General features: G+C 45.8%; 2 protein-coding genes across 5 annotated transcripts in view; one reads left to right on the top strand and one right to left on the bottom strand.

Moving 5' to 3' along the window:
- NKAP (NFKB activating protein) overlaps positions 1-5,231 on the top strand; it is a 19,086-nt gene extending 13,855 nt beyond the window's left edge. Inside the window, exon 9 of the mRNA XM_061408562.1 lies at positions 1,584-5,231. Coding sequence (XP_061264546.1) covers positions 1,584-1,758 — 175 coding nt within the window. The 3' untranslated portion in view covers positions 1,759-5,231. The remainder of the gene's footprint in view (positions 1-1,583) is intronic.
- AKAP14 (A-kinase anchoring protein 14) lies at positions 5,063-24,468 on the bottom strand. Of its 4 annotated transcripts, none has more exons than XM_061408564.1 (6): positions 23,813-24,018; positions 14,116-14,282; positions 13,940-14,031; positions 8,492-8,671; positions 6,039-6,091; positions 5,063-5,272 (listed from the first exon to the last, which is right to left on the bottom strand). In XM_061408564.1, the coding sequence occupies exons 1-6, from the start codon at positions 24,001-24,003 to the stop codon at positions 5,143-5,145; spliced, it is 813 nt and encodes a 270-aa protein (XP_061264548.1). In that variant the 5' UTR covers positions 24,004-24,018; the 3' UTR covers positions 5,063-5,142. The 4 variants fall into 4 exon arrangements, with proteins under 4 accessions (XP_061264548.1, XP_061264549.1, XP_061264551.1 ...); XM_061408565.1 differs by lacking the exon at positions 23,813-24,018 and adding an exon at positions 16,522-17,254; XM_061408567.1 differs by lacking the exon at positions 23,813-24,018 and adding an exon at positions 16,455-16,517 and having other exon boundaries at positions 14,116-14,309.

Raw genomic sequence — 24,468 nt, 5'->3', positions numbered from 1 at the left:
TAGTCATGTATGGATGTGAGAGTTGGACTATAAAGACAGCTGAGCACAGAAGAATTGATGCTTTTGGACTATGGTGTTAGAGAAGACTGTTAAGAGTCCCTTGGACTGCAAGGAGATCCAACCAGTCCATCCTAAAGGAGATCAGTCCTGGGTGTTCATTGGAAGGACTGATGTTGAAGCTGAAACTCAAATACTTTGGCCACCTGATGCAAAGAGCTAACTCATTTGAGAAGATCCTGATGCTGGGAAAGATTGAGGGCAGGGGGAGAAGGGGACGACAGAGGATGAGATGATTGGATGGCATTACGAACTCAGTGGACACGGGTTTGGGTAGACTCTGGCAGTTGGTGATGCATAGGAGGCCTGGCATGCTGCAGTCCATGGGGTCACAAAGAGTCTGACATGACTGAGCAACTGAACTGAACTAAACTGAAAAAGATGTTCATAATCATTGGAAATGGAAATCAACTTATGGACATATGGTTTTACACCCATTCAATAGAAGTTCAAAGTTCTAACAACTGCAAGCATTTGATAGGATGTGAGTCTATAGGATCTCTTAAGTATTGCTAGTGGTGGTATACACTGGTAACAACCATTCTGGAAAACAGTCTGATGTTGTCTTGGAAAGTTGAGCATTCACATAGTTTATGACCCAGCAATTCCATACCTGTGTACCCAAGAGGAAAGACTTTCCCATGTACCAGGAGATGTGTATATGGATGTTTACTACAGCATTATTCATATAGCACTTTCTGTTCCAGATCACTTCCTCTACTCACTATACCCTGAGCAACCTAAATACAGTGTCATCTCCTTGACTCCTTGACCTGCCACTCCCCCACCTTCACACTAACCTGAAATGAGTCTCCCCTCTTCACCTTACTCAGTTTGCTCTGTTTTTCTAGGCATAGTTCAAGCTTCATCTGTAATTGATTGTGTAGGTTTGCGTACATACACATAAAAGCAGCAGGTTTTCGTGAAGTTTTCCTTCTAAATAAGCAGACCTTTTGAAGATGATCTAAGAGTTTCCCTCTGCCTCAGAGCCTATGCTTTCCTGATTTGGCCCTTGGGCTAAAATCCCTTCTTTCTTTTCTGTGAACTGCTACTGGATTCTAAGGAAGTTAAATCCACCCACAAAACATCGAAAGATTCAGTTGTAGATTTAAACCTAGTTCTTTTGATTATAGGATAAATTAGAACTCTGAAGTTCTACCAGCTAGATGACAACTTAAATCTTATCTGTCCTACTATCAAGTCTGCATTACCACTTAGGAAGTTTAATAATTTGCCTGTTTGCTTTTCTTACTGGAAACATCAGAACTAGACTTACACCCTTAGAATTTGAAATTAATAACTCACTCTATTGACAGAACCTCAGAGATCATTATTTACTTACTAGAAATTAATCAAAGGACATGTCAGCAGATAAAATGAATGATCCTTGGAAAATCTAACCCATTAGAGAAAGTTTCTATTTGTCAGCATTTTAAATTGACCACTCTGTATTAGGAAAGGATTAGTGAGGAAGCACTATGAGAATAACTACTGAGAAATTAAGCCAAAAATACAATTATCTCCAGGCATCGCCGAATGGAAGCTGTGCGTCTGCGAAAAGAGAACCAGATCTATAGTGCTGATGAGAAGAGAGCCCTTGCATCCTTTAACCAAGAAGAGAGACGAAAGAGAGAAAACAAGATCCTGGCCAGTTTTCGGGAGATGGTATACAGAAAAACTAAAGGGAAAGAGGACAAATAAGGATTTTCTGATTGTTCATCAGACGTTTTTAACAACAAAAAAGAAAGTTTGGGTTCCATATATACACACACAAAAAGATTATGATCTGAAAAAGCTTTACAGTGCTACTGTGCCTTCTATTTAATTCTTTCAGTCCTATAAAAAAGCTGCGTATTGATATAACTTTAGCAAGCTCTTTGGGTTATTTTGGATTAACCAAAACAACTTTCTGGTTTAAAAATCCAAATTATGAGTGAAATTCTACTGTGTTGGGGGAGGAGGCATTGAGAGAGAGTGCTGGTGAAATGAGGAACTGAACTCTTAACATTATGGGACAGTGCTGCCACGAGTTCTACATGATGCCCACCCCAAATGAACTTGTGGAAGTTAATCACTCCTCTGTGTTGATACAGGAGGCCACTTTTGTTAACAGAAAGAAGGCATGGCTGAAAAAAAGCAAATCTAGAATTGGAAGATTGACTTGTTTATTACAATATGCTGTCTGCTCTGGAAATAATGTATTTTGATTTTAGTCCCTACCTCCACCCCCAAACCAACCAACAGACCAAACAGCAAAGTCTAACCCATAGACTTACTGAATTGAAAATGTGAACATTAAGTTTAAAATTCCTAACAGGTTACTTAAGAATGGCTCTTTCAAATATAAATATTGGGAAGTCTATTGTGTAAATGTAAGTACATTATTTCCATCTGAACTGTGTTTAGATCATTATTTGAACACTGTAAATGAATAGGAATCAATAATAATCTTGAGTTTAATAAGGAAAAATATAATGAATCATTGCTTTAACTTCATTATGTCATAAGGATGAAGATAATGTGATATTAAAAATTTTTAAAGTCTGTACTTCATTTCATTTTAAACATGCTTAAACTTTTCAGTTTCTTTTTTACATCTGTCATTCAGGTTAACTTCTCACTTTATCACTTTTTTTGGCTACTATTGACTTTTGACTTTGGGAAAAATGAAAAATTCTGGGACTGTGAGATCATGATCTTTTTCTTCCCTCCTTTTGTTCAAGTTTAGTTGTTAAGACATAGGAGGGAAGTGGGAAGGGGATAATAGAAGTTTTGGCTGTTTTTGTTAAGGTTGTTTTGAACTGCATTATTATGTGCCTAAGATAAGTATAAATTATCTGAATGATCGGGAATTTCAGGCTCTGCTGTTACAAAAGACCCTCTCTCCTTATAAGCTAACTTCCCAGATGACTCAGATGGTAAAGAGTCTGCCTGCAATGCAGAAGACCTGGGTTCGATCCCTGGATCAAGAAGATCTTCTGGAGAAGGGAATGGCAACCCACTCCAGTATTATAATAGTTGAAAGGTTTTTTTTTAAGTTTTAAAACAAAACAGTGAAAGTATACTTGATATACTTTATTAAAGTATAGATAAAAAGTTTACTACTTAACATACATTCTAGGAAAATGTCTACCTTTAACCCACAATTAATGAACTAAACAGCCAGTTGGCACGTGGCAACATTTATGATGCCTGAATTTGAAGTGATTGTGATCTATCATCATTGTTGCCTAGCCTAATACATCTGTTCTTTGCAAAAGTTGAAACTAGGTCCCAAATTTGTGAGTCATAATCTGTCCATTTCCCTGTGTAATAAAACATAATTTTTATTTCCCATTTAAAAATTTTATTCTCAGGAATTCCCCGATAGTCCAGTGGTGAGGACTCTGTGCTTTCACTGCTAAAGGCCCAAGTGCAGTCCCTTGTCAGGGAACTGAGATGCCACAAACTGTGCAAAAGGGGGCCACATTTTTTTAAAATTTTGTTCTCTAAGAACATTAGTTTTTGTTACTAGTTCCTAGAGACTGAATGGGGTTGTTCTCTGATTTTCATTCAGTAGGCAAGGTAGTTTAAATGCAACAGTTGTTAAAAACTTTTTATTTTGTATTGGACTATAGCTGATTAACAATGTCATGATAGTTTCAGGTGGACAGCAAAGGGGCTCAGCCATACATAAACATGTATTCATTCTTTCCCAAATTCCCCTCCCATCCAGCCCGCCACATAACGTTGAGCAGAGTTCCCTGTGCTGTACAGTAGTCCTTGTTGGTTACCCATTATTAAATATAGCAGCATATATGTGTCAATTCCAAACTCCCTAACCCTTACCCCCATCCTTCCCCCTAAATGTAACAATTTTGTGATATGTGAATATTATGGATGTCCATTGGATTCTCCTGTATCCTCCACAGAGTAGATACTCAATAAATGCTTATTGAGTAAGTGAAAGAAAATATATTAATTTATTTCAGAATTTTATCATATCTTTCATTAAGATTTTTTCAGGAAAGATCTGCCAAAGAATAGCTTCGGTAGCATATTCTTTGGGAAAGAGGAGGGAAGAATAAAATGGCTAAGAGTGTTTTATTTTCAGCCCATTAGAGTTACTGCTTCAAACTGTGTTTTAGTCACTTGAGCCATAAGTCAAATGGGAGGGCTGTTGTAATTGAAATATATTTTTTTGTTCTCCAAGGAGACTTACCTAGTTCTCCCACCTCCTCACCTGTTGCTCTGATAAGATTTTCCCTCCTTTTCAATTTATTTCACAAATGTAACAGTTGAAGAAGAAGAAAGAAAAATTACCCACAGTTTTACCCCATCAATTGTCTTTAGTATTCTGTGTTCCTTTCCAGTGCTTGTCTACCTAAATACGTATTCTGATATACCTATAAGTAATCACTCATAATTTTGTCTTTGATGTTTAAGATATTACAGCCAGGCAAGACAGCTTCACAGACATGGTAGGAAGAAATGATCTGGTGTGAGAATGGAAGAAGGCCATAAATAGTAAGGGTGGTGATTGAACCTTCCCTGTTTCATCAAGCCAACCCTCAAGCCACCCTGGTGCCATCACAGTTGTGACGCTGTCTTGTGGCAGGCAGCATGTCCAGTTGCAGAATTTCAGAATGTATTGTTTAACAATGAGGCTTAACTTGCATTAAATAAAGACAACTGTGAGTAGGCAAACCCTTCAGACTGGTTATATTATGAGCTGTAGAACTGTTGCCATTTTTCTGTTCCCCGGTTGTGCCCATGAAAGAGGTATGTTCAGGTTGGAGACTCAGGCTCAAATGGGGGAACAAAGAGCCAAGGACCAATCTCAGTTTGGTCTGACAGGTGAATTTTATCTACTCCCTAAACTCAGCTTTTGTATCTGAAAGACTCTGAGCGATACAGATAGTGACGGGAAAAACCTTTTAGAAAATAGAAGACAACTTAGTGGTTACTCTGCTAATGTAGTGGAAGTTGCCAACTGGAAAATGAATGCAAAGAAAAACAATGCAGCTAGATTGTATGCCACAAATTTATTATTCAATAAATATTCTGTGGTTTGATGTACAGTATCATATTTTTAATATGCTCTGATTAGAAATCTCCTAAAATATTCTGGAAGATTCCAATACTGTTGAATTGGAAGATATTTGGATTCATTAAAACATATTTGGCCTCAATAATGTCCCTTAGCCATTTTTCTCGAAAGCGAATTTCTCCTGGTCTGCAGAGGAGGAAAAACAAACACAACAAAAGCTTTTAAAGGGAAACAAAACACTGAGCCAGGGAACCATTGATTCCCTGTTTACTCTGTTACATTCCTAGTGAGCAAAATGCCTTTTGGGGGTGGAGGCAAAGATTGTCTCCATTCCTTAGGCCCAGTCAATAAAAGGGTGAGTTTATATGTAAAGATTCTGTAAGAGAGCTGCTGTACAAAGAAAAGGAATTATTGAATATTATTTATGAGTGAGTTCCATGTGATTGTGAAGTTTCCCATTGAAACGATAGACGGGACCTCCTTTGGCCACACCTTACTCCAGCAACTAACCTCAAGTTGTTAGTCACTGAAAAGCAAGACATTACAGATAAAATCCATTTTCTAGAACAAAAGCAGATTCTTACTTTCAGCCCATCTTAATGGAGTAGGTGGTCCAAAGAAGAAAAGTGACCATTACATAAATTATCTGTCGCTGAGGGCTTCCCAAGGTAGCTCAGTGGTAAAGAATCTGCCTGAAATGCAGGAGACTCAGGTTCAATCCCTGGGTTGGGAAGATCCCTGGAGAAAGATTTCCCAGTATTCTTGCCTAGGAAATCCCAAGGACAGAGGGGTCTGGAGGGCTACACTCCATGGGGTACACTCCATGGGGTTACAAAAGAGTGAGACACGATGTAGCAACTAAACAACAGCAACAACAAAACAGGCCTGCTGGCTTCTTGGAGTGTGATGACCTTGTCCTACTACCCTTTTAAAATCTCTAAATTTTCTTTACCTGTGAACTAATGAATGGCCCTCAAAGACATAAGAGACATCAATGGGTGTGTCCTAAGAGAAAAAGACAACTGTCAGCCAAGACCAGTCATACCAACTCATGATTCTTTACATTGCTATATGTATCCACAAGTATACTCTTTAATTTCTAGAATTCATCTTCCCTGTGAATTGGAGATCTGTGGGTGGTAGTTGTCACTTCAAACCTGTGTTCCCCCAAAAGATCTTTTAGGCAATAAATACTTTAAGAGTCTCCACAAAACTGAAAACAAGTCAGGGGAGGCTGTGCTCTCATTACTAGGAGCATGAGGAAGTCATGTGCCTTCTTTACGTGGTCCAGTTTACTCAGTCAACAGAACCAACTTACCTTGTAGGGACAGCCTAAGAATGAAACCATATAGATGAACATGGTTCAAAGACATTTTAAAATGTCTTTTACAGTTATAATTCTGTCTCAGTGACCCCCCATCCAGTGTCCCCTCCAAAATTATACTTGGAATTCTGAGCCAGGCTCTTGCTCAGCCCCAGGTCTTCTCTCTTCATGGTGTCATGTACCTCCAGCAGTCTCCCTTTCCAATCTTAGAGCTTGCCAGTTAGCAAGATAGCTGATGGTAGACTGTATCACCAGGAGAAATGAGAACTCCTTGTAGTCTACCTCTTTAGATCACTCCAGGTTCCAGACTCTCCAAATAGGTAAGTTTGTACTAGGATAGGATAAATACAGGACATGGTTGGCTGACTATGGTGTGGTCATCCTTAGAGTCAGGAGAGCCTCAAATAGCTTGTGAAAGGATGAAGGCAAAGGGGAAGTAACACTTTTATGTCTCCTGTATTCCAGACATGGTTAGTACCACCCTGGTTCTAAGGATCCTAACCCTGGACTCATGGGTGTCATTTGGACTCCTTTCACAGCAGCTGTCAGCATATTTCATATTCACAGTCAACCTAGTGGTGACAAGCAGTCATTCCTTCAAATACTCAGTGGCAGCTATTTGCCAGGTCTTGTTTTACAGCAGCACCAAAATCCCTGCCTTCATGGAGCTTACATTCTGGTGGGGTTGCAGACTATAACAAGGTAAGAAATTACATAGACGATCGGAAGATGGTAAAGTATTAGGGAGGGAAGGAGGGTTTCAGTCAGAAGGAACAGCAAGTACGGAAGCCCTGAGGTGGGACTCTACCTGGCTTATTTGAGGAGTAGCAAGATCAGAGTGGCTGGACCAGAGTAAGTGAAGGGGCAGGGGTAATAGGAAAGCAGAAATAACAAGGGACCAGATCACACAAGGGCTGTAGGCCCTCACTACTCAGGGTGTCGTCTGTGGATCTGCAGCATCAGCAGCTCCTGGGAGCTTCTTAGTAATGCAGAAGCTCAGACCTGCTGAATCTGAATCTTCCTTTTAACAAGATCCCTGAGTAATTCACATGCATTTTGAAGTTGGAGAAGCATGTTGGAACATTCGAGGTGTGACATAATTTCATTTTTCCAAGACTCCCTCTGGCTAGCTGAAAAGAGACAGGATGCGGGTAAAGGTGGAAGCAGAAAGACTGGCTAGAAGGCTATTGAAATAACTTTGGTGAGGGATGATGGTGTCTTGGCCCAAGGTGGTAGAGGTGCAGTGGGAAGAGAGGCTTGGATTGAGCACCTACTTTGAAGGTAGGGCCAATAGGATTTCCTAATGGATGTGACTGAAAAAGAAGAGTCAAGGAAGATGACAAGGATTTTGGCCATCAGCTGAGATGAGGAAGGCATAGGTCAGACTTTGAAAGGAAAATCAGAAGTTCAGCTTTGGATACAGTAAGGGAGATGTTTAAATATCCAAGGGACAGAAGTCTGGTCTGGAGACAGAAATTTGGGAATCAAGCTAGAGGTGAGGCTTCCCTGGTGGTGTAGTGGTTGAGAATCCTCCTGCCAATGCAGGGGGCACAGGTTCGATCCCTGGTCCGGGAATATTACACATACTGCAGAGCAACTAAGCAAGGAGAAGCCTGCACACCACAATGAAGAGTAGCCCCTGCTCACCGCACCTAGAGAAAGCTCACACATAGCAACAAAGACCCAGTGTAGAAAAAATCAATGTTTTTAAAAAATAAGCTAGAGGTAGCATTTAAAGCCAGGAGACTGGATAAGACTGTACAAGAAAAGAGGCTAGAGAAGATACCCAAAGGCTGAGTTTCAGGACATGCAAACATGAAGAGGTCAGTGAGAGAAAGAGAGCAGAGGACCAGTAGAGTAAACCAGGAGAGAATGTTGTTGTTCTAGAAGCCAAATGAAACATTTCACAGAGGAGGGCGTGATCAGTGATGGCAAGTGCTACAGCTGGGCTCCACCAGATTGAAGACAGAAATATGACTGTTCAGTTTCACAAGGAAGGGGCCATCAATGGCCTTGACATGCGAAGTCTGTTCTCATTGAAGTCTCACTGAAGGGAAGAGGGCAGCCAAGGAAGCGCTTACCAGAGGTTTGTTTTTGTTGACCTTGATGGTGAAGTACACACTGGCAGTGATTTGGGCTATGGGTCTCCGAGCAGTTGGGATGCTCCACCGTACACAGTAGATGTAGTAGAAGCTGTGAAGCACATCTTCCTTCCTTAAAAACTCTGTGTAGTGCTCCCAGCGGCCTTGATACTCCCATTTCTATTTCACAGGGGAAAAGAAAAAGCACACAGAGGAAGAAAAGCAGACTTCTGTTCAAGTCCTCTCAGTGCACCCCACCCTTTTTGGCACTAGGGACCAGTTTCGTGAAAGACAGTTTTTCCACGGCCAGGGGGGTGGGGATGGTTTGGGGCTGATTCAAGTGCGTTACATTTATTGGGCACTTTTATTTCTAATCTAATGCTGCCACTGATCTGACTGGAGGTACCTTCCGGTCTGTAGCCTGCATGTTGGGGACCGCTGCGATGAAGGTAGCACACAACAGTAGGGATTATAGCCCCACTTGTGGAATCCATTTCTAACCTTTTAGACCGGGGTTCAAACTACAGTCAACTCTCACTTATCTCCAAGGGTAGAGGAGAGAAAAGGTGGAGCTAAAATGGGAAATAAGCTAGCATTGCAGACATTGCTTGAGATTGGACTTTGGAGCACAGGGGCTCACACTCGGGTGTGTGTACATACACACTGCATGCATGTCCACAGTGACTTCCTTCCGGACCCTTACTTGGAAGGCGAGTTTGGTTAATTGGCAAATTAGAAAGTGCTTAGGACATGTGTTCTGCTCACTCCAGGAGACCGACCTAAATGTGTGACTAGGAAGTAATGAGGCTGGGTTAAGACTTAACCTTCCAATGCAGGGGGATGCAGGTTCGATCCTTGGTCGGGGAGCTAAGATCCTACGTGCCTCGTGGCCCAAAACATAAGACATAAACAATATTGTAATAAATTCAATAAAGACTTTTTAAAAAATAAAAGGAAAGTGATGAGGCTGATTTCATCACCTGTTTGGGAAAACCAGACTCACTTCATTGCAGCCCTAAGTGGTAAGTAAAATAAGGTTAGAAAAGGAATAGGTCAGGATCATCCAGATGGCTTGGAGAAGCTTCCCCCTCCAAAGCACACACCTTAATAACACCTCAGGTCCACACAAGTCACGTTGCACCCTTGAGCCTTAGTACCAGGCCTTAAAAGCCGGAGATATTCATTAAGTTCAACGAAATCCCCTTGCTCTGGCTGTTGGGGCACAGAAAGCTTCCAAATTGGAAAAGATCCTAAATTAAGATGAAGGTCCACAGAAGGACAGGAGTAGGATTTTCTAACAATCCCAGTGATATCTATCAGAAGAGAGTTTGGGAGGAGATGGTAAAAAACTTCAGGCCTTCTTTAAAAAAATAAATATTGGGACTTCCCTGGTGGTCCAGTGGTTAAGAATCCATCTCCCAATGCAAGGGATGTGGGTTTGATCCTTGATTGGGGAACTAAGATGCCACATGCTGCAAGGAACCTAAAGCCTGTGCGACTGCATGCCACACAAAGAACCTGCATGCTGCAACAAAGACCCAGGGCAGACAAAATAATAATAAAAAGAAAAACTATAGGCTGGCCTTCTGCCTCAGCTGATTTTATTTCAAACTTATACCCAATTGGCTGTTAAGAGTTGGCCAGAGAGGAACATCAGACTCTAAATTTCTTGAGATCAGGTCTGTGTGTTCTTACATAGATCATTATTCCTTTGAATTAAGGAGTCAACAGTCAACCCTATGAGGACCATTGGAGCATGCCTTTTATTTTCAACCTTTCTGTGTTATACTTGATACACTTTTTTAGGCCTAATGTTTAATGTCACAGATGGTCTCTGATGGTCCAGTGGTTAAGACTGTACTTCCAATGCAGGGGGTATGGGTCCAATCCCTGGTCAGGGACTAAGATCCTACATGCCTCTCAGGGCAGCCAAGATTTTTTTTAAAATAATCTGTCACACAGTCACAGGCTCTATAGCATTGGAGTGGTCCCTAAAGATGATCTAATAGAGCCCCTCGCTTTGCACATGAGGATCCTGGCACCTAGAAATAGCAAAGGACAAACAAAACAGCTGGGACTGGGACCCAGGCTCCCAGGCAGCCGCCTCAGTGCTCTCTCCACCCCATCAGATGTCTCAGCTCTAGGATATTCTAAAGCGGGTTTAGACACAGTAAATTCAGCTGTCTCCATCAAGCCAATCTTCCCATTTTTAGCTCTATGCTGTGAGTGTGTGTTATCCCATGTTTTGTCATTTTTACATAACGTTGCTTTATATACTCACTTCCAGGAAAAGAGTATTTCATTGTGCTATTCTGCCATGGATGGCTTAGACAATTACATACTATTAGACTCAAAATCAACATGCACCTGGAAGTATATGCACAAAACTGTTATCCCTGGTAAGTGACATCTGAAGGAGTAGAACTGGATTTTGTGTGGTTAGAAGGGGGTTTTCATTGTCTACTTTGTGTCAGTGAGCAAAAAGCTCACTGAGTTTTTTTTTTTAATAATGATATCTTAATTTTATTATGAAAATATTGTAAGTGTGTGATAGGCATGAAGGGTTTTCCAGGTTTTCTTGTATAAAGAACTTCTTTGTGTATTTTTGGGACTTCTTGGTGGTCCAGTGGTTAAGACTCCATGCTGCCAGCACTGGAGGCATGGGTTCAATCCCTGGTCAGAGGACTAAGATCCCACATGCCGTGAAGTGCACCAAAAGATAAAAATAAATTAAAAACAATTTTTTTAAAGAACTGTTTTGTGTGTTCTTGTTACCACATTGCATTGCTGAAGAAAATAAACCAGTTATGCCCACTGGTAGTGTATAAGTGTACCTGTTCCCTCCCCACAAACACACAAGCCTTCTGATACCAGATTGAATCATTCTTATTCACATTGTAATACCTTAAAATCTTTTGAATTTGCACTTTTCATTGATAGTAAACTGTATTATTTTTGGCATCAAAAAGGACTCTTCCTATTATGGTGAGAAAAGTATATCAGATAGACTTACAGTCAAAACTTCATTTTGCTGATTAATCAGAAAGACTTTGGACAGATCGCCCAAGCTCTCTGACCCTCAGGATTCATCATCTGTAAAATGGGTACACTGAGGTACCTATACCCAGGTTTGTTGTGAGGATTAAATGAGATAATGCATGTGAAGTGCTTAGCGGTGCTTGGCACATTGCAGTGCTCGCTCAGTAAATGGTAATAACTCCTAATTTGCCATCCCCTGGTGTGTGGTGAACTCTAAGAAATCTTCAGTAAGCTTGAGAAAGTGCTCCATTAGAAATGCCTGGCACTTAGATGGTAGACTTTACTTCTAGAGCTTGCTGCATTAGTAGGACTGGAAATGGTGGTTTTATGTCAGGAGTTACATAGAGCTTCTAGCTTTTCCATCACCTTCTACTTTCTAATTTGTCTGTGTCCTCACAACAGTCCTACCAATGAGTAAGACAAATACTTTGACTTAGCTTTTCATCTGTGAAGAAATAATGGCACAGAGAATAAATCTGTTCATATATTCAACACATATTTATATACCCTGGTGACTCAGCTGGCAAAGCATCTGCTTGCAATGAAGGAGACCTGGGTTCGATCCCTGGGTTGGGAAGATCTCCTGAAGAAGGGAACAGCTACCCACTCCAGTATTCTGGCCTGGAGAATTCCATGGACTACACAATCCATGGGGTCGCAAAGAGTCGGACATGACTGAGCGGCTTTCACTTTCACTACTATGTACCTGACCTTTCTAAGGCCTGGGGACATGACAGTGAACAAAAATCTCTGCCTTCATGGACCATGTGTTCTGATGGCGGATAAAAGGCAATAGGGTAAATAAAATCTAATATCCTAGATAGAGCTGAGTTCTGATGGGAAAGAAATAAGGCAGAGGAGAAATGGGTGCAATTTTAAATCAGGTGGCGGGGAAAGGCCTCTGAGCATAAGGCATCTTAACAAAAACCTGAAGAGAGGGAAAACATGACCCATGAGAGTAGATCTCAGGGGAGAGGGAACAGCAAGTGCAGAGACCCTGAGGTGGGAGCATGCCTGGCAGTTGAACTGCAAGTACAACTTGAGTGAGAAAGGTGACCAGGGAGAAGGTGGTAGGTGATGGGGTCTGAGCAGTCAGTTGGGAGGAGGCGGGGATGGAGACTCGGATCACATGGGGCCCTGCAGCCCAGGCAGGACTGACTTTTAGCCTTTTACTCGGGACCAGTAGGATCTCCAGAGGCACGTTCTCCTGCTTGTTCTCTGTTCCCTTCAGTCTGATTCATAAGCCCTGGGTGCAGCAGGCAGAACCTTTGGCCCAAACCCAAATGGGAGATGTTCTCCGAGTGGGAAGGCCCAAGGGGAACCAGAACTTTGCACCATTTGTCTTCATTGTGTTCCTGGTCCCCTTGCAATGGCAACAGCAGTCGTGCCGCTGGATCACAAATGGAGGGTGTGGAGTCCCGAACCCCTGACCTTTCCTCTTTCCCACTTGACTGGGGCCTCCCTGGGGCTGGGAAAGTGCCCTTAGGCCAGAAGGCTTGGATGGACTGACCAGAGGAACAGACACAGCTGGACACTTCTTCCAGGCTCCAGAAGTTTGCCTCCACCAGTTTCAACTGGTTTCTCTTCCAAGGAAATAGAGCAAGTGGGGGTTTCAGACCAGTCTTCTTCCTCCACCCCGCCAGTACGCAAAGCAACCCAGGGCCTTCTCCCAAGAGCTGCCAGGATAAGCCCCACAAATAGGTCAGAGCCAAGACCAGGAGGAAAAAGAAAAGGAGTTAGGAGCGTGTGCATCTGACTGTACAGTGAACACATTCCAGAGCTAAGGCAAAACGCCTTGTGATCTCTCTACATCCCCTCTGTTAACGTGAGAACTCTAGAGCTGGGACTACAGAACCCCTGTTTTTAGAGAGGCATCTCCCTCCTTAGAAGGGCTTCCCCAGTGGCTCAGTGGTAAAGAATCTGCCTGCCAATGCAGGAGATGCAGGTTCGATCCCTGGTTTGGGAAGATCCCCTGGAGAAGGGAATGGCAACCCACTCCCATAATCTTGCCTGGGAAATCCTGTGGGCAGAGGAACCTGGTGGGCTACAGTCCACAGGGTCGCACAAGTCAGACACAACTTAACAACTAAACAACAATTCCTTCTTAGGCCATTAGGCCCCCATTTAGGGCAGTGGCATGGGAAAATTGCTTAGCTGAGAATATCTGATTTTCTTAGGGAAGTGTACGGTGAAGACAATACAAACACTGGGAATACGATTGTGCTGTTCACCTTCAAAGACTATCCCATCTTGATTTGGAAATCCAGATGAGACAGTTTTTATTTATTCAAGTCGCCTGTGGTATCATCACTTAGGCTTTCTAGCAGGACTTCCAACTTTTCATCAAACAGGAGCCTTTGTGTCATTCTTCTCCCTTGTGTGCAAAGCTGGAGTGGCCAAAGAACTTACCAAAACAAACTCCTCAACTTGTTGACGGCCCTTTTCTTCTGTGAACTCACCATGGGTGATCCAATCGATATTTTTGACGGGGTTTTCAGCTTCTGCAAACAAAGTATGAATGTATTAGTTACTTCCTAGTGAAGCATTACCTAATGAGACCACAGGCACCCAGACAGGTTTACTACCTTCTGCAGATTTGACAGCAGCAGTGATGGCATCTTTGGCTAAAGTTAGAGCTATTTTTGTTATGTCTTGAGGATCTTCTGTAGCCATTGCCTGGCTTGTAGAACCTTTATCCTCATTTGCTTCCTTCTCAAATTTGACATTTTTGGTCACATTCATTTTCTTTTCACTGGAAAAAGAAACTCAAGAAGTTACTCTGTGTGTGTGTGTGTGTGTGTGTGCGTGTGTGCATGTGTGCATGCCTGTATAAACTCATCTTAAGTACAGACTATCTCTTGAAGAATCACAAGACACAGGAAACGGTTGTTGCCTCTAGAGAGGGTATTAGGTGTTAGAGTAGGAGGGGTCTCTCAGTTTACCTTCTGTGCCTGGATGCTGAGATCCCCTATTCCTGAAAACCAAGGATTTTCTGATTCTCATAACCATGAAGACTTAAGTCAAGGAAGGTGTAGCCAACTGATTCCTAACTTCCTTATAGTTCTAACAGTATTGATTTCTAGTTGAGTCTTTATTAGAACTTCAACCCCCAGGTTTCCCTGGTGGCTCAGTGGTAAAGAATCCACCTGCTAATGCAAGAGATGTAGGTTCGATCCCTGATCTGGGAAGATCCAACATGCCATGGAGCAACTAAGCTCCTGTGCCACAACTATTGAGCCTGTGCTCTAGAGCCCAGGAGCCGCAACTACTGAGCCCATGTGCTGCAACTACCAAAGGCCCTAGAGCGGGTGCTCTGCAACAAGAGAAGCCACCACAATGAGAAGCCCGTGCTCTGCAACAAAGAAGAGCCCCCACTTGCGGCAACTAGAGAAAGTCTGTGCAGCAACGAAGACCCAGCACAGCCAAAAATAAATAAATAAAATTATAAAACAACAACAGCAACTTCAAACCCCGCTTTAGGCTACTGAGGGCATGTGGCTCTTTGAAGATAAAGTGAATTAAAAGGATTCGAGGCAGTACAGTAGAGCAGGAGTTTGCTTTTCAGTTTTTTTCCTCTTGGATTTTACAGATATGCAATTATCTGTCAGAAACTACCTTTTCTTTTGCCATCTCTTTCCCTGCAATATATAAGTGTTAGCTTTGGGTAACACTTCCAGAAAAATGGAAGGGAAACGAGACAGTGGCTTCTTTTGCTTCAGGCTTCAAGGGGTGTGCTTTTTGGTGTGGCCTCAGTAAGTATGATGCTGGCTCAGAGCTTGAAATTTGTTAAGAAAATATTTGTCTGCCATAGGGTCGCTAAGAGTCAGACACGACTGAGTGACTTCACTTTCACTTTTCACTTTCATGCATTGGAGAGGGAAATGGCAACCCACTCCAGTGTTCTTGCCTGGAGAATCCCAGGGACGGGGCAGCCTGGTGGGCTGCCATCTATGGGGTCGCACAGAGTCGGACACAACTGAAGTGACTTAGCAGCAGCAGCAGCAGCTCCTATTTTAGTGAGATGTTTGTGTGTGTTAGTCACTCGGTCGTGTCTGACTCTTTGCGACCCCATGGACTGTAGCCTGCCAGGCTCCTCTGTCCATGGAATTCTCCAGGAAAGAATACTGGAGTGGGTTGCCATTCCCTTCTCCATGGGATCTCCCCGACCCAAGGATCAAAGCCATGTCTCCTACATTGTAGGCAGATTCTTCACCATCTGAGCCACCAGGGAAGCCTAAGATGTTTGTAAGAGATAATTAAAATTTCCCAAGTGTGTTTAACACTTATCCAGATTGTGGAAATTAGTTATCATGACTGTGAAGGGTTCATCACAGAGCTAGAAGTCTTTGCACATTTTCCATCTTTTTCCCTTGAGTCTTGGAGTCTTTCTTTCCCTGCTATGCTGAAGTCTCCTCACTGAGGTGTACTCACTTCTAGCATAGTTATAAACCCCCTGCAGGCAATCCCTGCTTGGCCAGTGCTGCCTGAAAGTGGCTCTCTCGCTCCTAAGGGAGCTATTTATTTCTCTATAAATAAATAAAATCTTATGCCTTCTAGGCCCACTTTCCCCCCCTCCCCTGCTCTCCAGCCAGGAACACTGAACTGCCAGGACTGTAACAGTGGGCTGTCCATGCCCTCTGGCTTCCAGGCGGTGCCACACAATGGGGAGATCAGGCTGAAGGAAGGAAAGTGAGCTCCAGGCAGGTATTCCCCGGGGCTCTCTGCCTCCCGGGTCACCCCTGACTGGCTGCATGGAGGAGGTGGCCACCAGTCCCAGGGCAGCTTGCTCACTTCTCAGTCTGGTGAGGGTAACCATCCTCTCCCCTCAATGTCATGGCCCCACTATTACCAGCCCCGAGGAGCCATCCCACCCTCCTTTCCCTACCCTTTGCCAATAGCTTTGTAAATATTCCCTTTACTTAACCCTCTCTCCGACTTTCTGTATGCCAGCAGTTTCCCCACTGGGGCCCTGAATCATAAAAAGGACTCACGTGAACCAGGAAGCCAACCTCACCCCAGGCCATCCAGCTCCACAGCCTGCCTCTTCTCCACCCTGCCCTCCTCCCTCCCCTCCACGCTTCACAATGAGTGATGACCTCATCACTGTTAGCCTCTTTCAAGAAGGTCATCCTTTGTTCCCTTTCTGGATGTCATCACTGGTCCCAGACTGTGGTGGGTGCTGTACTAGGCAACCCAGCTCCCCTGGGTGCAGTGGAGGGGTGGACAGGGTCATCCTTTGGGGGAAAACGGAATCTTCCCAGGCAGCCCATCCCAGAGTGAGGAGGGACTGAAGGGTCGGGGTAAGGGTGTCTGGAGGCCCTTAGCCCTCGAGAACTGGCTCTCCCACCCTGAGGCCTATGCCAATTTGGCCAAAGCAGTTTGTCATAAAGCCCATCCAGCAATGTGATCCTTCAGAAAACAGCCCATTTGGCTACCTGGTCATTTGGTGACTTGACTTTCAGTAAATTGCCTCTTGATGAATTTACTGGAAGCCAAATCTGTGCCCTTCAAACCCACCAAATTAGCAGGGGCCTTGTCTATAGAAGGACCCCAGGAACCCTGTGCTCCAGTGGGGAGCAGGGCTCAGGAGGCAGTTCCCATCTTATCCTCACATGCCTGTGGACCACAGACCCAAAGCCTCCCTCCCACCGCCCTCTTGTAGCCCTTTCTCTCCCTCCCCTTCCTAATGAGAGGCCAGAAGGCAGAATGGCTATGAAGGGTTGGGGTCAAGTTTGAGGTGTGAGTGACAAATGGGGAAAACAAGGGCAGGCCCCTTTTGCAGAGCCCTCCCTCCCTTCCTAACCCTCAATACCTGAGTGACCCGATCCTCGGATCCTGGATCCTCGGATCCTGGATCCTCGTATGAAACGGCAGCGGCCCAGGAAGCCTCAGAAAGAGTCGCTGGGCAGCTTTTCCCCAGGTTTCCCGGCTGGAATGTTTACATGTGCTACCAGGGCAACACCAATTTCAGCCAATAGGAACCAAAGCCCAAATGATTGACTTCTTCTGTTAGTGAGAGAGGGGGCTAGTCCAGTCACAGCAGCAATCTGACCTATGGATCAGGACTAGGCTGTCCTGTCCAAGCTAGCTTCCCCCCAGCAGGTGGGATTGCAGGGCTGTGCCAGGAGTAGTGAGCCTCGCAGCTGGTATATACTGGGAGTCCTTATTGTGTGCCAGTCACTGGGAAGCGATACATCACAATAGCCCCAAGAAGTAGGTGTTGGTGTTTTCATTAGAGTTGAGCAGGGGCACAGAGTGTATTACATAAGTTGGCTAAAACTCAAACCCAGAGCTGTCCACCTTCATTGACTGAGCTTTTACTTATTTATTCCCAACTTCTGAGGTTAGGATCTCCCTTGTGTGCCTGATTGTTTTCAAAGATGTCTTTTATGAATCCAGGACCAGCTTATATTGTAATGGTTATCAGCACATACCCAGGAACAATTTACTTAACATTTCTTAGTTTGTCTATAAAATGGGGATGACAGTGCCTATGGAATAGGATTCTTAATGAGGATCAAATCACAGTTTTACAGAAAAGGCTGAGAACAGTGCTTGGTACATCAGAGCCAAGGCAGGAGGAGGGCTTGTGTGGACACTGGCATTGGGGAGCACAGAGGTTCATGAGCTGTGAAAACTCTGGATGATGAGGAGTGGCCTGGGTTCTGTTTGTTGATCTGACTCCCATACGGCCCATCGGACCAACTGCCATGAACCTTCTAGTGCCTCAGCAGGCCCTGATCCACAGCCCTGCCCTTCTCCTGGGTTCCCTGGGAGAAAGAGGGGGAAATGGAAACACTGGGCCGGGTGGCACCTGCACTCCAAAAGGACAGAGCTCCAGCCGCCTGTATGCGGCAAGACCTAAGAAGCCCTGGGGCCATTGGTGCCAGGCCCAGGGTGGGCAGTGGGATTCTTAACTGCCCAGAGGAGAGAGATGTGCAATCCACCGATGAGACGCTCTTAGAAGGTAAAAATGTTCTCGAGGGGGAGCCAGGAAAGATTTCCCAGCTGATTAGAAAGGCTCCTCTTTGAGGCAAAAGCTTCAAGTGGGTGGCCAGAACGTCACCTTCTACCCCCAGCCAAGCCCCTCACTGAAGCGACAAACTCTGGCCTCTGGGCCTAACAGATTGAGAGACCTTTTGAACCCTCATCAGCAATAAGGACAGGGTCCTCCAAACCATGCCCTCCGCCCTCCTCGGATGCTTCCTCCCCGGGAGGCGCCGCACAAGAGTGTTGAGGGGAGGGGGCGGTTTGTAAGTGGGGGCGCAGATGGGAGAGAAGCAGGTGGGGCAGGAGAAGAAAGAGTAGGAAATAAGCCTGTGGCAGCTCCCCTCTCACACACCCCGGTCCCCAAGCTCTTGCACTGGAGCTGGGGCCGGGGCCGAGCCCGGGGTGGGGGAGGGCGGTGCAGCACCTGCTCCAGCCGTGCGCCAGCCTGCGCCTTCGAGAACATGGAGCCTGTGTGCAAAGACATGCCCCGCGGCCCCGCCTGGGGGCCCTTCTAGACCCTGCGGGCAGCCTGGTGAGTGTGCTCGGTCTGCTTGCGGGGGACCTTGGACACGGGGTCACACGGGGTCAGAAACGCGCAGTCTCCCAGGCTTCGTCCCTTGCTCCAGCCAGGGGAGGGAGAAGGGGCGGGGCCTCGCTTGCCCCGCGTGTGGAAAGTGGGGTGGATTGGTACCCAGGATGCGGTGCTCTGTGGGGGGGTGTTGCTTTGGTCGCTGTCAGCTTCTTTCTGACTTGAGGACAGTTAGGGGAGGAACAAGTTGGGGAGGGGGGCAGAAGCGGGCAGGGGGTCCAGCAGGGGCAGTTGACATCAGCGCAGGAGAAAGGACAGCCACACCCTGGGCCTCGGCCTTTCTTCCTTCCCACCTGTAACCTGTTGAGGCTTGTCCCAGGCCACAGGTGCGAGGCCTTGCCCAAGGCCACAGAATCGAAGCCCAGAACCAAGGACACCTCCCAAGCCGACTGAGCCCCTTTGTAATGGTTGCCAAAAGCCCCCCTGATCATCACTAATAAGTTCCTGACTCCCAATTAAGCCAAGGTGCCCACTCCGCTAAACACCCTATAGCGCCCCAACCCATCACCTAACGCCAGCCTTCCAGCAGGAATTTTCTTTGTCTTGAGGCTATAAAAATTGGCTATTAACTCATGAAAACTGTCAGCTTTCCCTCCTCTGTCAGGAGGTCATCCCACTGCATTCACAGTGCCCACATTATCTCTGCTCTTTGTTCCTAATAAAAACTCACTCCCTTCTGAAATGGCCTGTGTCTGGAAATTCTTTTCCAACCCGCGATCAGACGGCCTCAGTGTAGCCCTTCAGTCATGTTCGTTCCCTCTCAGCTCCTGACCTCACCTCTCCTGGTACCTTCATGCTAAGCCTGTCATCCCCTTCCCTTGTTTATCTTCTTACTCCCCCAACCCCAGCCTATGCCCCACAAGGCTGTTCTCAGAGATGAAGCTCATGCTATATGCTGACGATCCCCTGGCAAGTGATCCCAGTCAGCTAGCACGGCTCTTCTGAGTGCTGCAGACCCTGAAGTGAAGTGAAGCTGAAACAAGTTTCCCACCCTCAGTGCACCTACAGTCTAGTTGGGAGGATAAACTGTGCTTACCTGAAAAAAGAAGAAGTGAGTCCAATGTAGCAAGGCACCATGGGTTTGGGCAGCTTCTCAGCAAGTGTGGCTGACTGACTTCACTTCCACCATAAAAGGCCTGACCAGACTGCCCCAAGAAGGGAGAGGAGGTGATAGGAGCCCAGGGCCTTTCCTAAACGAAGGCCTGTTCTCCATCCATAAAGGCCACACACCCTGAGTACTGTGCCTGTCAGTCCCAGGTGGGCAGATCACTGAGAGCTGTGATGTCACAGACCTCCCAGCAGTCCTTGAGCATGCAGGTCTGATATTGCGGGAGTGCCTCATTGAATAGCTTCCTGCTCAGTACACAAGTACTATGGCAGAACTGTTCCCAGATGGCTGGCCTTTTGATGGGGATGCCTAGATGGTCATTCCCACGTTGGGGCGCCCATAACAGACACTGGATGAAAACTCGAGAGTTGCCCTAGAGACTTGATCCAGCTTGACCCACAGACTAGGATCTTAAAGTTAAGAGATGGGAGTGGGCTTCTGGGGGCCTGCACTGTTTTCTGGCCTCTAGAAACAAAGAGTATTAAGCCTAAAAGGAAAACAATCTGTCTGCTAAGTGAAACAGACATTCCTCAGCCATGTGGTAGGTGGCACACAGAGGGACAGGCAGGTATGCCAAAGAAAATCTTAAACAGACAGGAAAGCTTCTTGTTTTCTTGGGGGCAAGTGACACTCAGTGTTTCCATTGTCTTCCCTTTTCTCCTACTGCCTTTGGCATTACAGTTCTTTGATGTCATAACTGAAATTGCATACTTGTTGGATTTACCTGGTGGTGCATTGGATAAGAATCCCCCTGCTGATGCAGGGGACATGGGTTTGATTCCTGGTCCAGGAAGATTCCACAGGCTACGGAGCAACTAAGCCTGCAAGCCACAACTATTGAGTCTGCATGCTGCAACTACTGAAGCCCATGTGCGCCAGAGCCTATGCTCTACAACACGAGAAGCCGCTGCAATGAAACCTTGTGCACTTCAGCTAGAGAGTAGTCCCCGCTTGCTACAACGAAGACCCACTGCAGCCAAAAATAAAGTTAAAAAAGAAATTGCATACTTGTTTGTAAATTTTATTTCTCAACCACCCTCTAGCCCATTTAATAATTGATTTCTCCATGTTTTCTGGAATTGAGGAAGACACCTGCTACGAAACAAAACAACAGATGAAACAAAATGCCTGCAAACAAATAAAGCAGCATTTACGTGGGTTAACACAAGTCAGATCTGCTAGGCCATTTTCTCAATGATGCCCTGAAAAGAACAATTAGGTCTTTAGTCCTCAGTGAAGATTTGTGGAAATCCCCAAACTGGTGATTTGGCTCTTTATTGCCAAAGAGACTTTGGGGGTGGCCAACAGCATCAGACACAGAGGACACGCAAATATACCAAAGAAACCTTTAACGATGAAAGATTATGCAAACATAGCCTTGGATTGATTTTTTCCAGAAATGTCCTCATCTTCTCTTTTCTCAACCATGCATCAAACTGTGAAGGTCCTAAGAACATTCTCCTCCCCAGCTCAGACTCTGCTCCAGCTTCATCTGGGAAGCATAAGAAGAGCGTATCCCAAAAAGAGCATTCCGGAGTATGCGAACCTCAGAGGTGAGCTGTTTGGTCAGGAGTATGTGGATGTGGTGGGGGGAGGAAGGCAGCATTATACAAGCACACAGAGACTCAAATCAAGAAGTTGAATGCTAGTGTCTTTGAAAGTGAAAGTCACTCAATCATGACCAACTCTTTGCGGCCCCATGGACTATACAGTCCATGGAATTCTCCAGACCAGAATACTGGAGTGGGTAGCTGTTCCCTTCTCCAAGGGATCTTCTCAACCCAGGGATTGAACCTAGGTCTCCCACATTGCAAGCGAATGCTTTACCAGCTGAGCCGCCAGGGAAGTCAATGTCTTTAGACACGCAAAATCGGCATTAACACACTTGGAAAAGAAAAACCTCTATAATCGTTTCACATGTCTTGTGTGTCAAAAAAGTGTGAAAGTACAAAAGTGTAATAGAATAATTTTGAGTTCTGGGTCACAAAAGCATCAGGGTGATGTGAAATCTTGAAAACCAAGTGATGTTTAAGTCTCTCCCCCCCATCCCGAAGTTTCCTGCTGAGGACAACAAGCTTCAGTCCCATCCAGTCACCACCTTCCCCTGGAACAGAGCAGGCAGCGTCTACCTGGAGGGGTAAACCAGGACCTGGGTTCGCACAGTGGCAGCAAATTGCATCTTTCTCTCTTTCAGAACACAACTTCAGAGCAATTCGTGTCCTTATCAAGGTTAGTGCCATCTTTGCTGCAATGTTCTGTGAACCCCCAGGCTGTAATCACAGGTTCCAAGAGAGAAGCCAAGACTGCTGCCACTGCCTACACCTGGTTACGCCCTGGGTCTCAGGGTCCTCCCGACACCACATTTGGGTGCCTTTGGGGCAGCTGGGGGCAGACTAGACAGCTTCCACAGGCACAATGCCATCCAGTTACAAACTACTCCACAGACACGACGTCCTGACAGATGTCAGGACAGAGATACCCAGGGATGTGTGCAGAGCGCCGACTATCCTCCCTTAAAAGATGGGAGATCTGAGGCTCAGGGTAGTGAAGTGACTTGCCTGAGGTCACACAGCTGATAGGGGGCAGAGCCTCCTGATATGCTGGTACCCTCAGTGTTCAGTCTTCACAGCCCTTCGGAAAAGAAACGGTTTGTTCTTTGCCCTTCTCGACCTGAGATGCGTCACATGTGGCGAGTTGGGATACACCTGTGGGAAAACAAAAGCCTCTGAGGATGGGATAAAGTTCAGGTTTACAGATGAGCGAAGGGAGAACCGGGGCTTCTCAAGTGGCGCTAGTGGTAAAGAACCCACCTGCCAATGCAAGAGACGTAAAGAGACTCAGGTTCAATCCATGGGAGGGGAAGATCCCCTGGAGCATGGCATAGCAATCCACTCCAGTATTCTTGGCTGGAGAATCCCATGGACAGAGGAGCCTGGCGGGTTACAGCCCATGGGGTTGCACAGAGTGGGACACGACTGGAGCAACTTAGCACGCACACACAAGGGAGAATCTGGGATCTGAACTTGAATGAAAAAAGGACAAGGAACAGGAGGAAGAAGCCATGTTACTTGATGGAGACCTGGCTGTTTCCAGGGTTTCTCAATCTCAGCAGTGTTGATGTCATCATGGACTTCCTAACCCTGGCCGGGAGGGCCAGCCCCTGCGCTGAGGCTATTGAGGAGCGTTGCCGGCCTCTATCCACTAGATGGCAGTAGCACCTCACGTGTCCCTAGGAACAAAAACGCCCTGGCTGAGAACCACGGCTTGCAGTCAGTTGGTGCTCCGTAGAGCAGCCCCGCAGACGGAGGCGGGTCCTCACCTCACTCTCCTGCCTGCCGCCCGCAGAGCTCCCAGCTGCCCGGGAGGAAGCCCAACACCCGCGGAAGACAGGTCAGCCTCTGCAGTCTCTCTTTCCTCTCCTTCCTGCCACGCCCCTCTTTGCTCTAGTTCTGCACGACTTGTGGCACTTGCCCACGCAGCCGTGCTAGTGTGATGTGCCCACACTCATGCTTCTTTTCTCACCTCAGTTGCTTATCTCCTAAATGCTCTCCAACCTTCAAGGCTTGGCTTGCTGTGGGCATCACCTGGAACTTACCTGAAGCCGTTTCCCTTCCCCCCATCCGAAGACTGAGTCAGGCCCCTACTCTGCGCTCGCAGCACCTTCTGCAGACCTGTCACAGTACTCAGCACCCCGTCCTGTAATGGCCTTGCAGTCCCACTGACTGAGCTCCGGAAGGGCGGGGCTGTGTCTTGTTCATATCTGGGGCATAGTGCCTGGTGTGGCATTCACTCAGCAGGGTTTAGCGAAGAGAAAGTGAAAGTCGCTCAGTCGAGTCCGACTCTTTGCGATCCCATGGACTGTATAGTCCATGGAATTCTTCAGGCCAGAATACTGGAGTGGATAGCCTTTCCGGTCTCCAGGGGATCTTCCCGACCCAGGAATCAATCCCGGGTCTCCTCCTGCACTGCAGGTGGACTCTTTACCAACTGAGCTATCAGGGAAGCCCAGATAAAAGGAAGGGTTTTCTGAAGTGAGCCACAAAGACTAAAAGCACAGGAGCTTGGGAGTCAAGACACCAGGATTCCAGTCCCTAGGTCTGCTACTAGCTAGCCAGGTGACTGCTCCCCATCCTTGAACCGGTTTCCTCATCTGAAGAATCAGAATTTGGACTAAATGTCTAAGGGTCCTTATAAGTTAGAATTGCTGATTCTAGACTGTCTTTTTTCCCATAAATATTTCACTTCAAAGTG

This window comes from Bos javanicus, chromosome X (genome assembly GCF_032452875.1).
Source record: "Bos javanicus breed banteng chromosome X, ARS-OSU_banteng_1.0, whole genome shotgun sequence".
NCBI classification, from domain to species: Eukaryota; Metazoa; Chordata; class Mammalia; order Artiodactyla; family Bovidae; genus Bos; species Bos javanicus.
Note: the sequence above shows the minus strand (reverse complement) of the source record. Positions and strands in the feature narration are given on the sequence as shown.

What these genes read in the sequence shown, in the direction of transcription:
- AKAP14 (XM_061408564.1), bottom strand. Translation starts at nt 24,003, where the DNA reads ATGCCACACCAGGCACTATGCCCCAGATATGAACAAGACACAGCCCCG. An exon ending in TGCTGTCAAATCTGCAGAAG is followed by an intron (nt 14,032 to 14,115) that starts GTAGTAAACCTG and finishes CTTTGTTTGCAG; the next exon opens with AAGCTGAAAACCCCGTCAAA. An exon ending in GGCCATTCATTAGTTCACAG is followed by an intron (nt 5,273 to 6,038) that starts GTAAAGAAAATT and finishes CCTCCTCTGCAG; the next exon opens with ACCAGGAGAAATTCGCTTTC.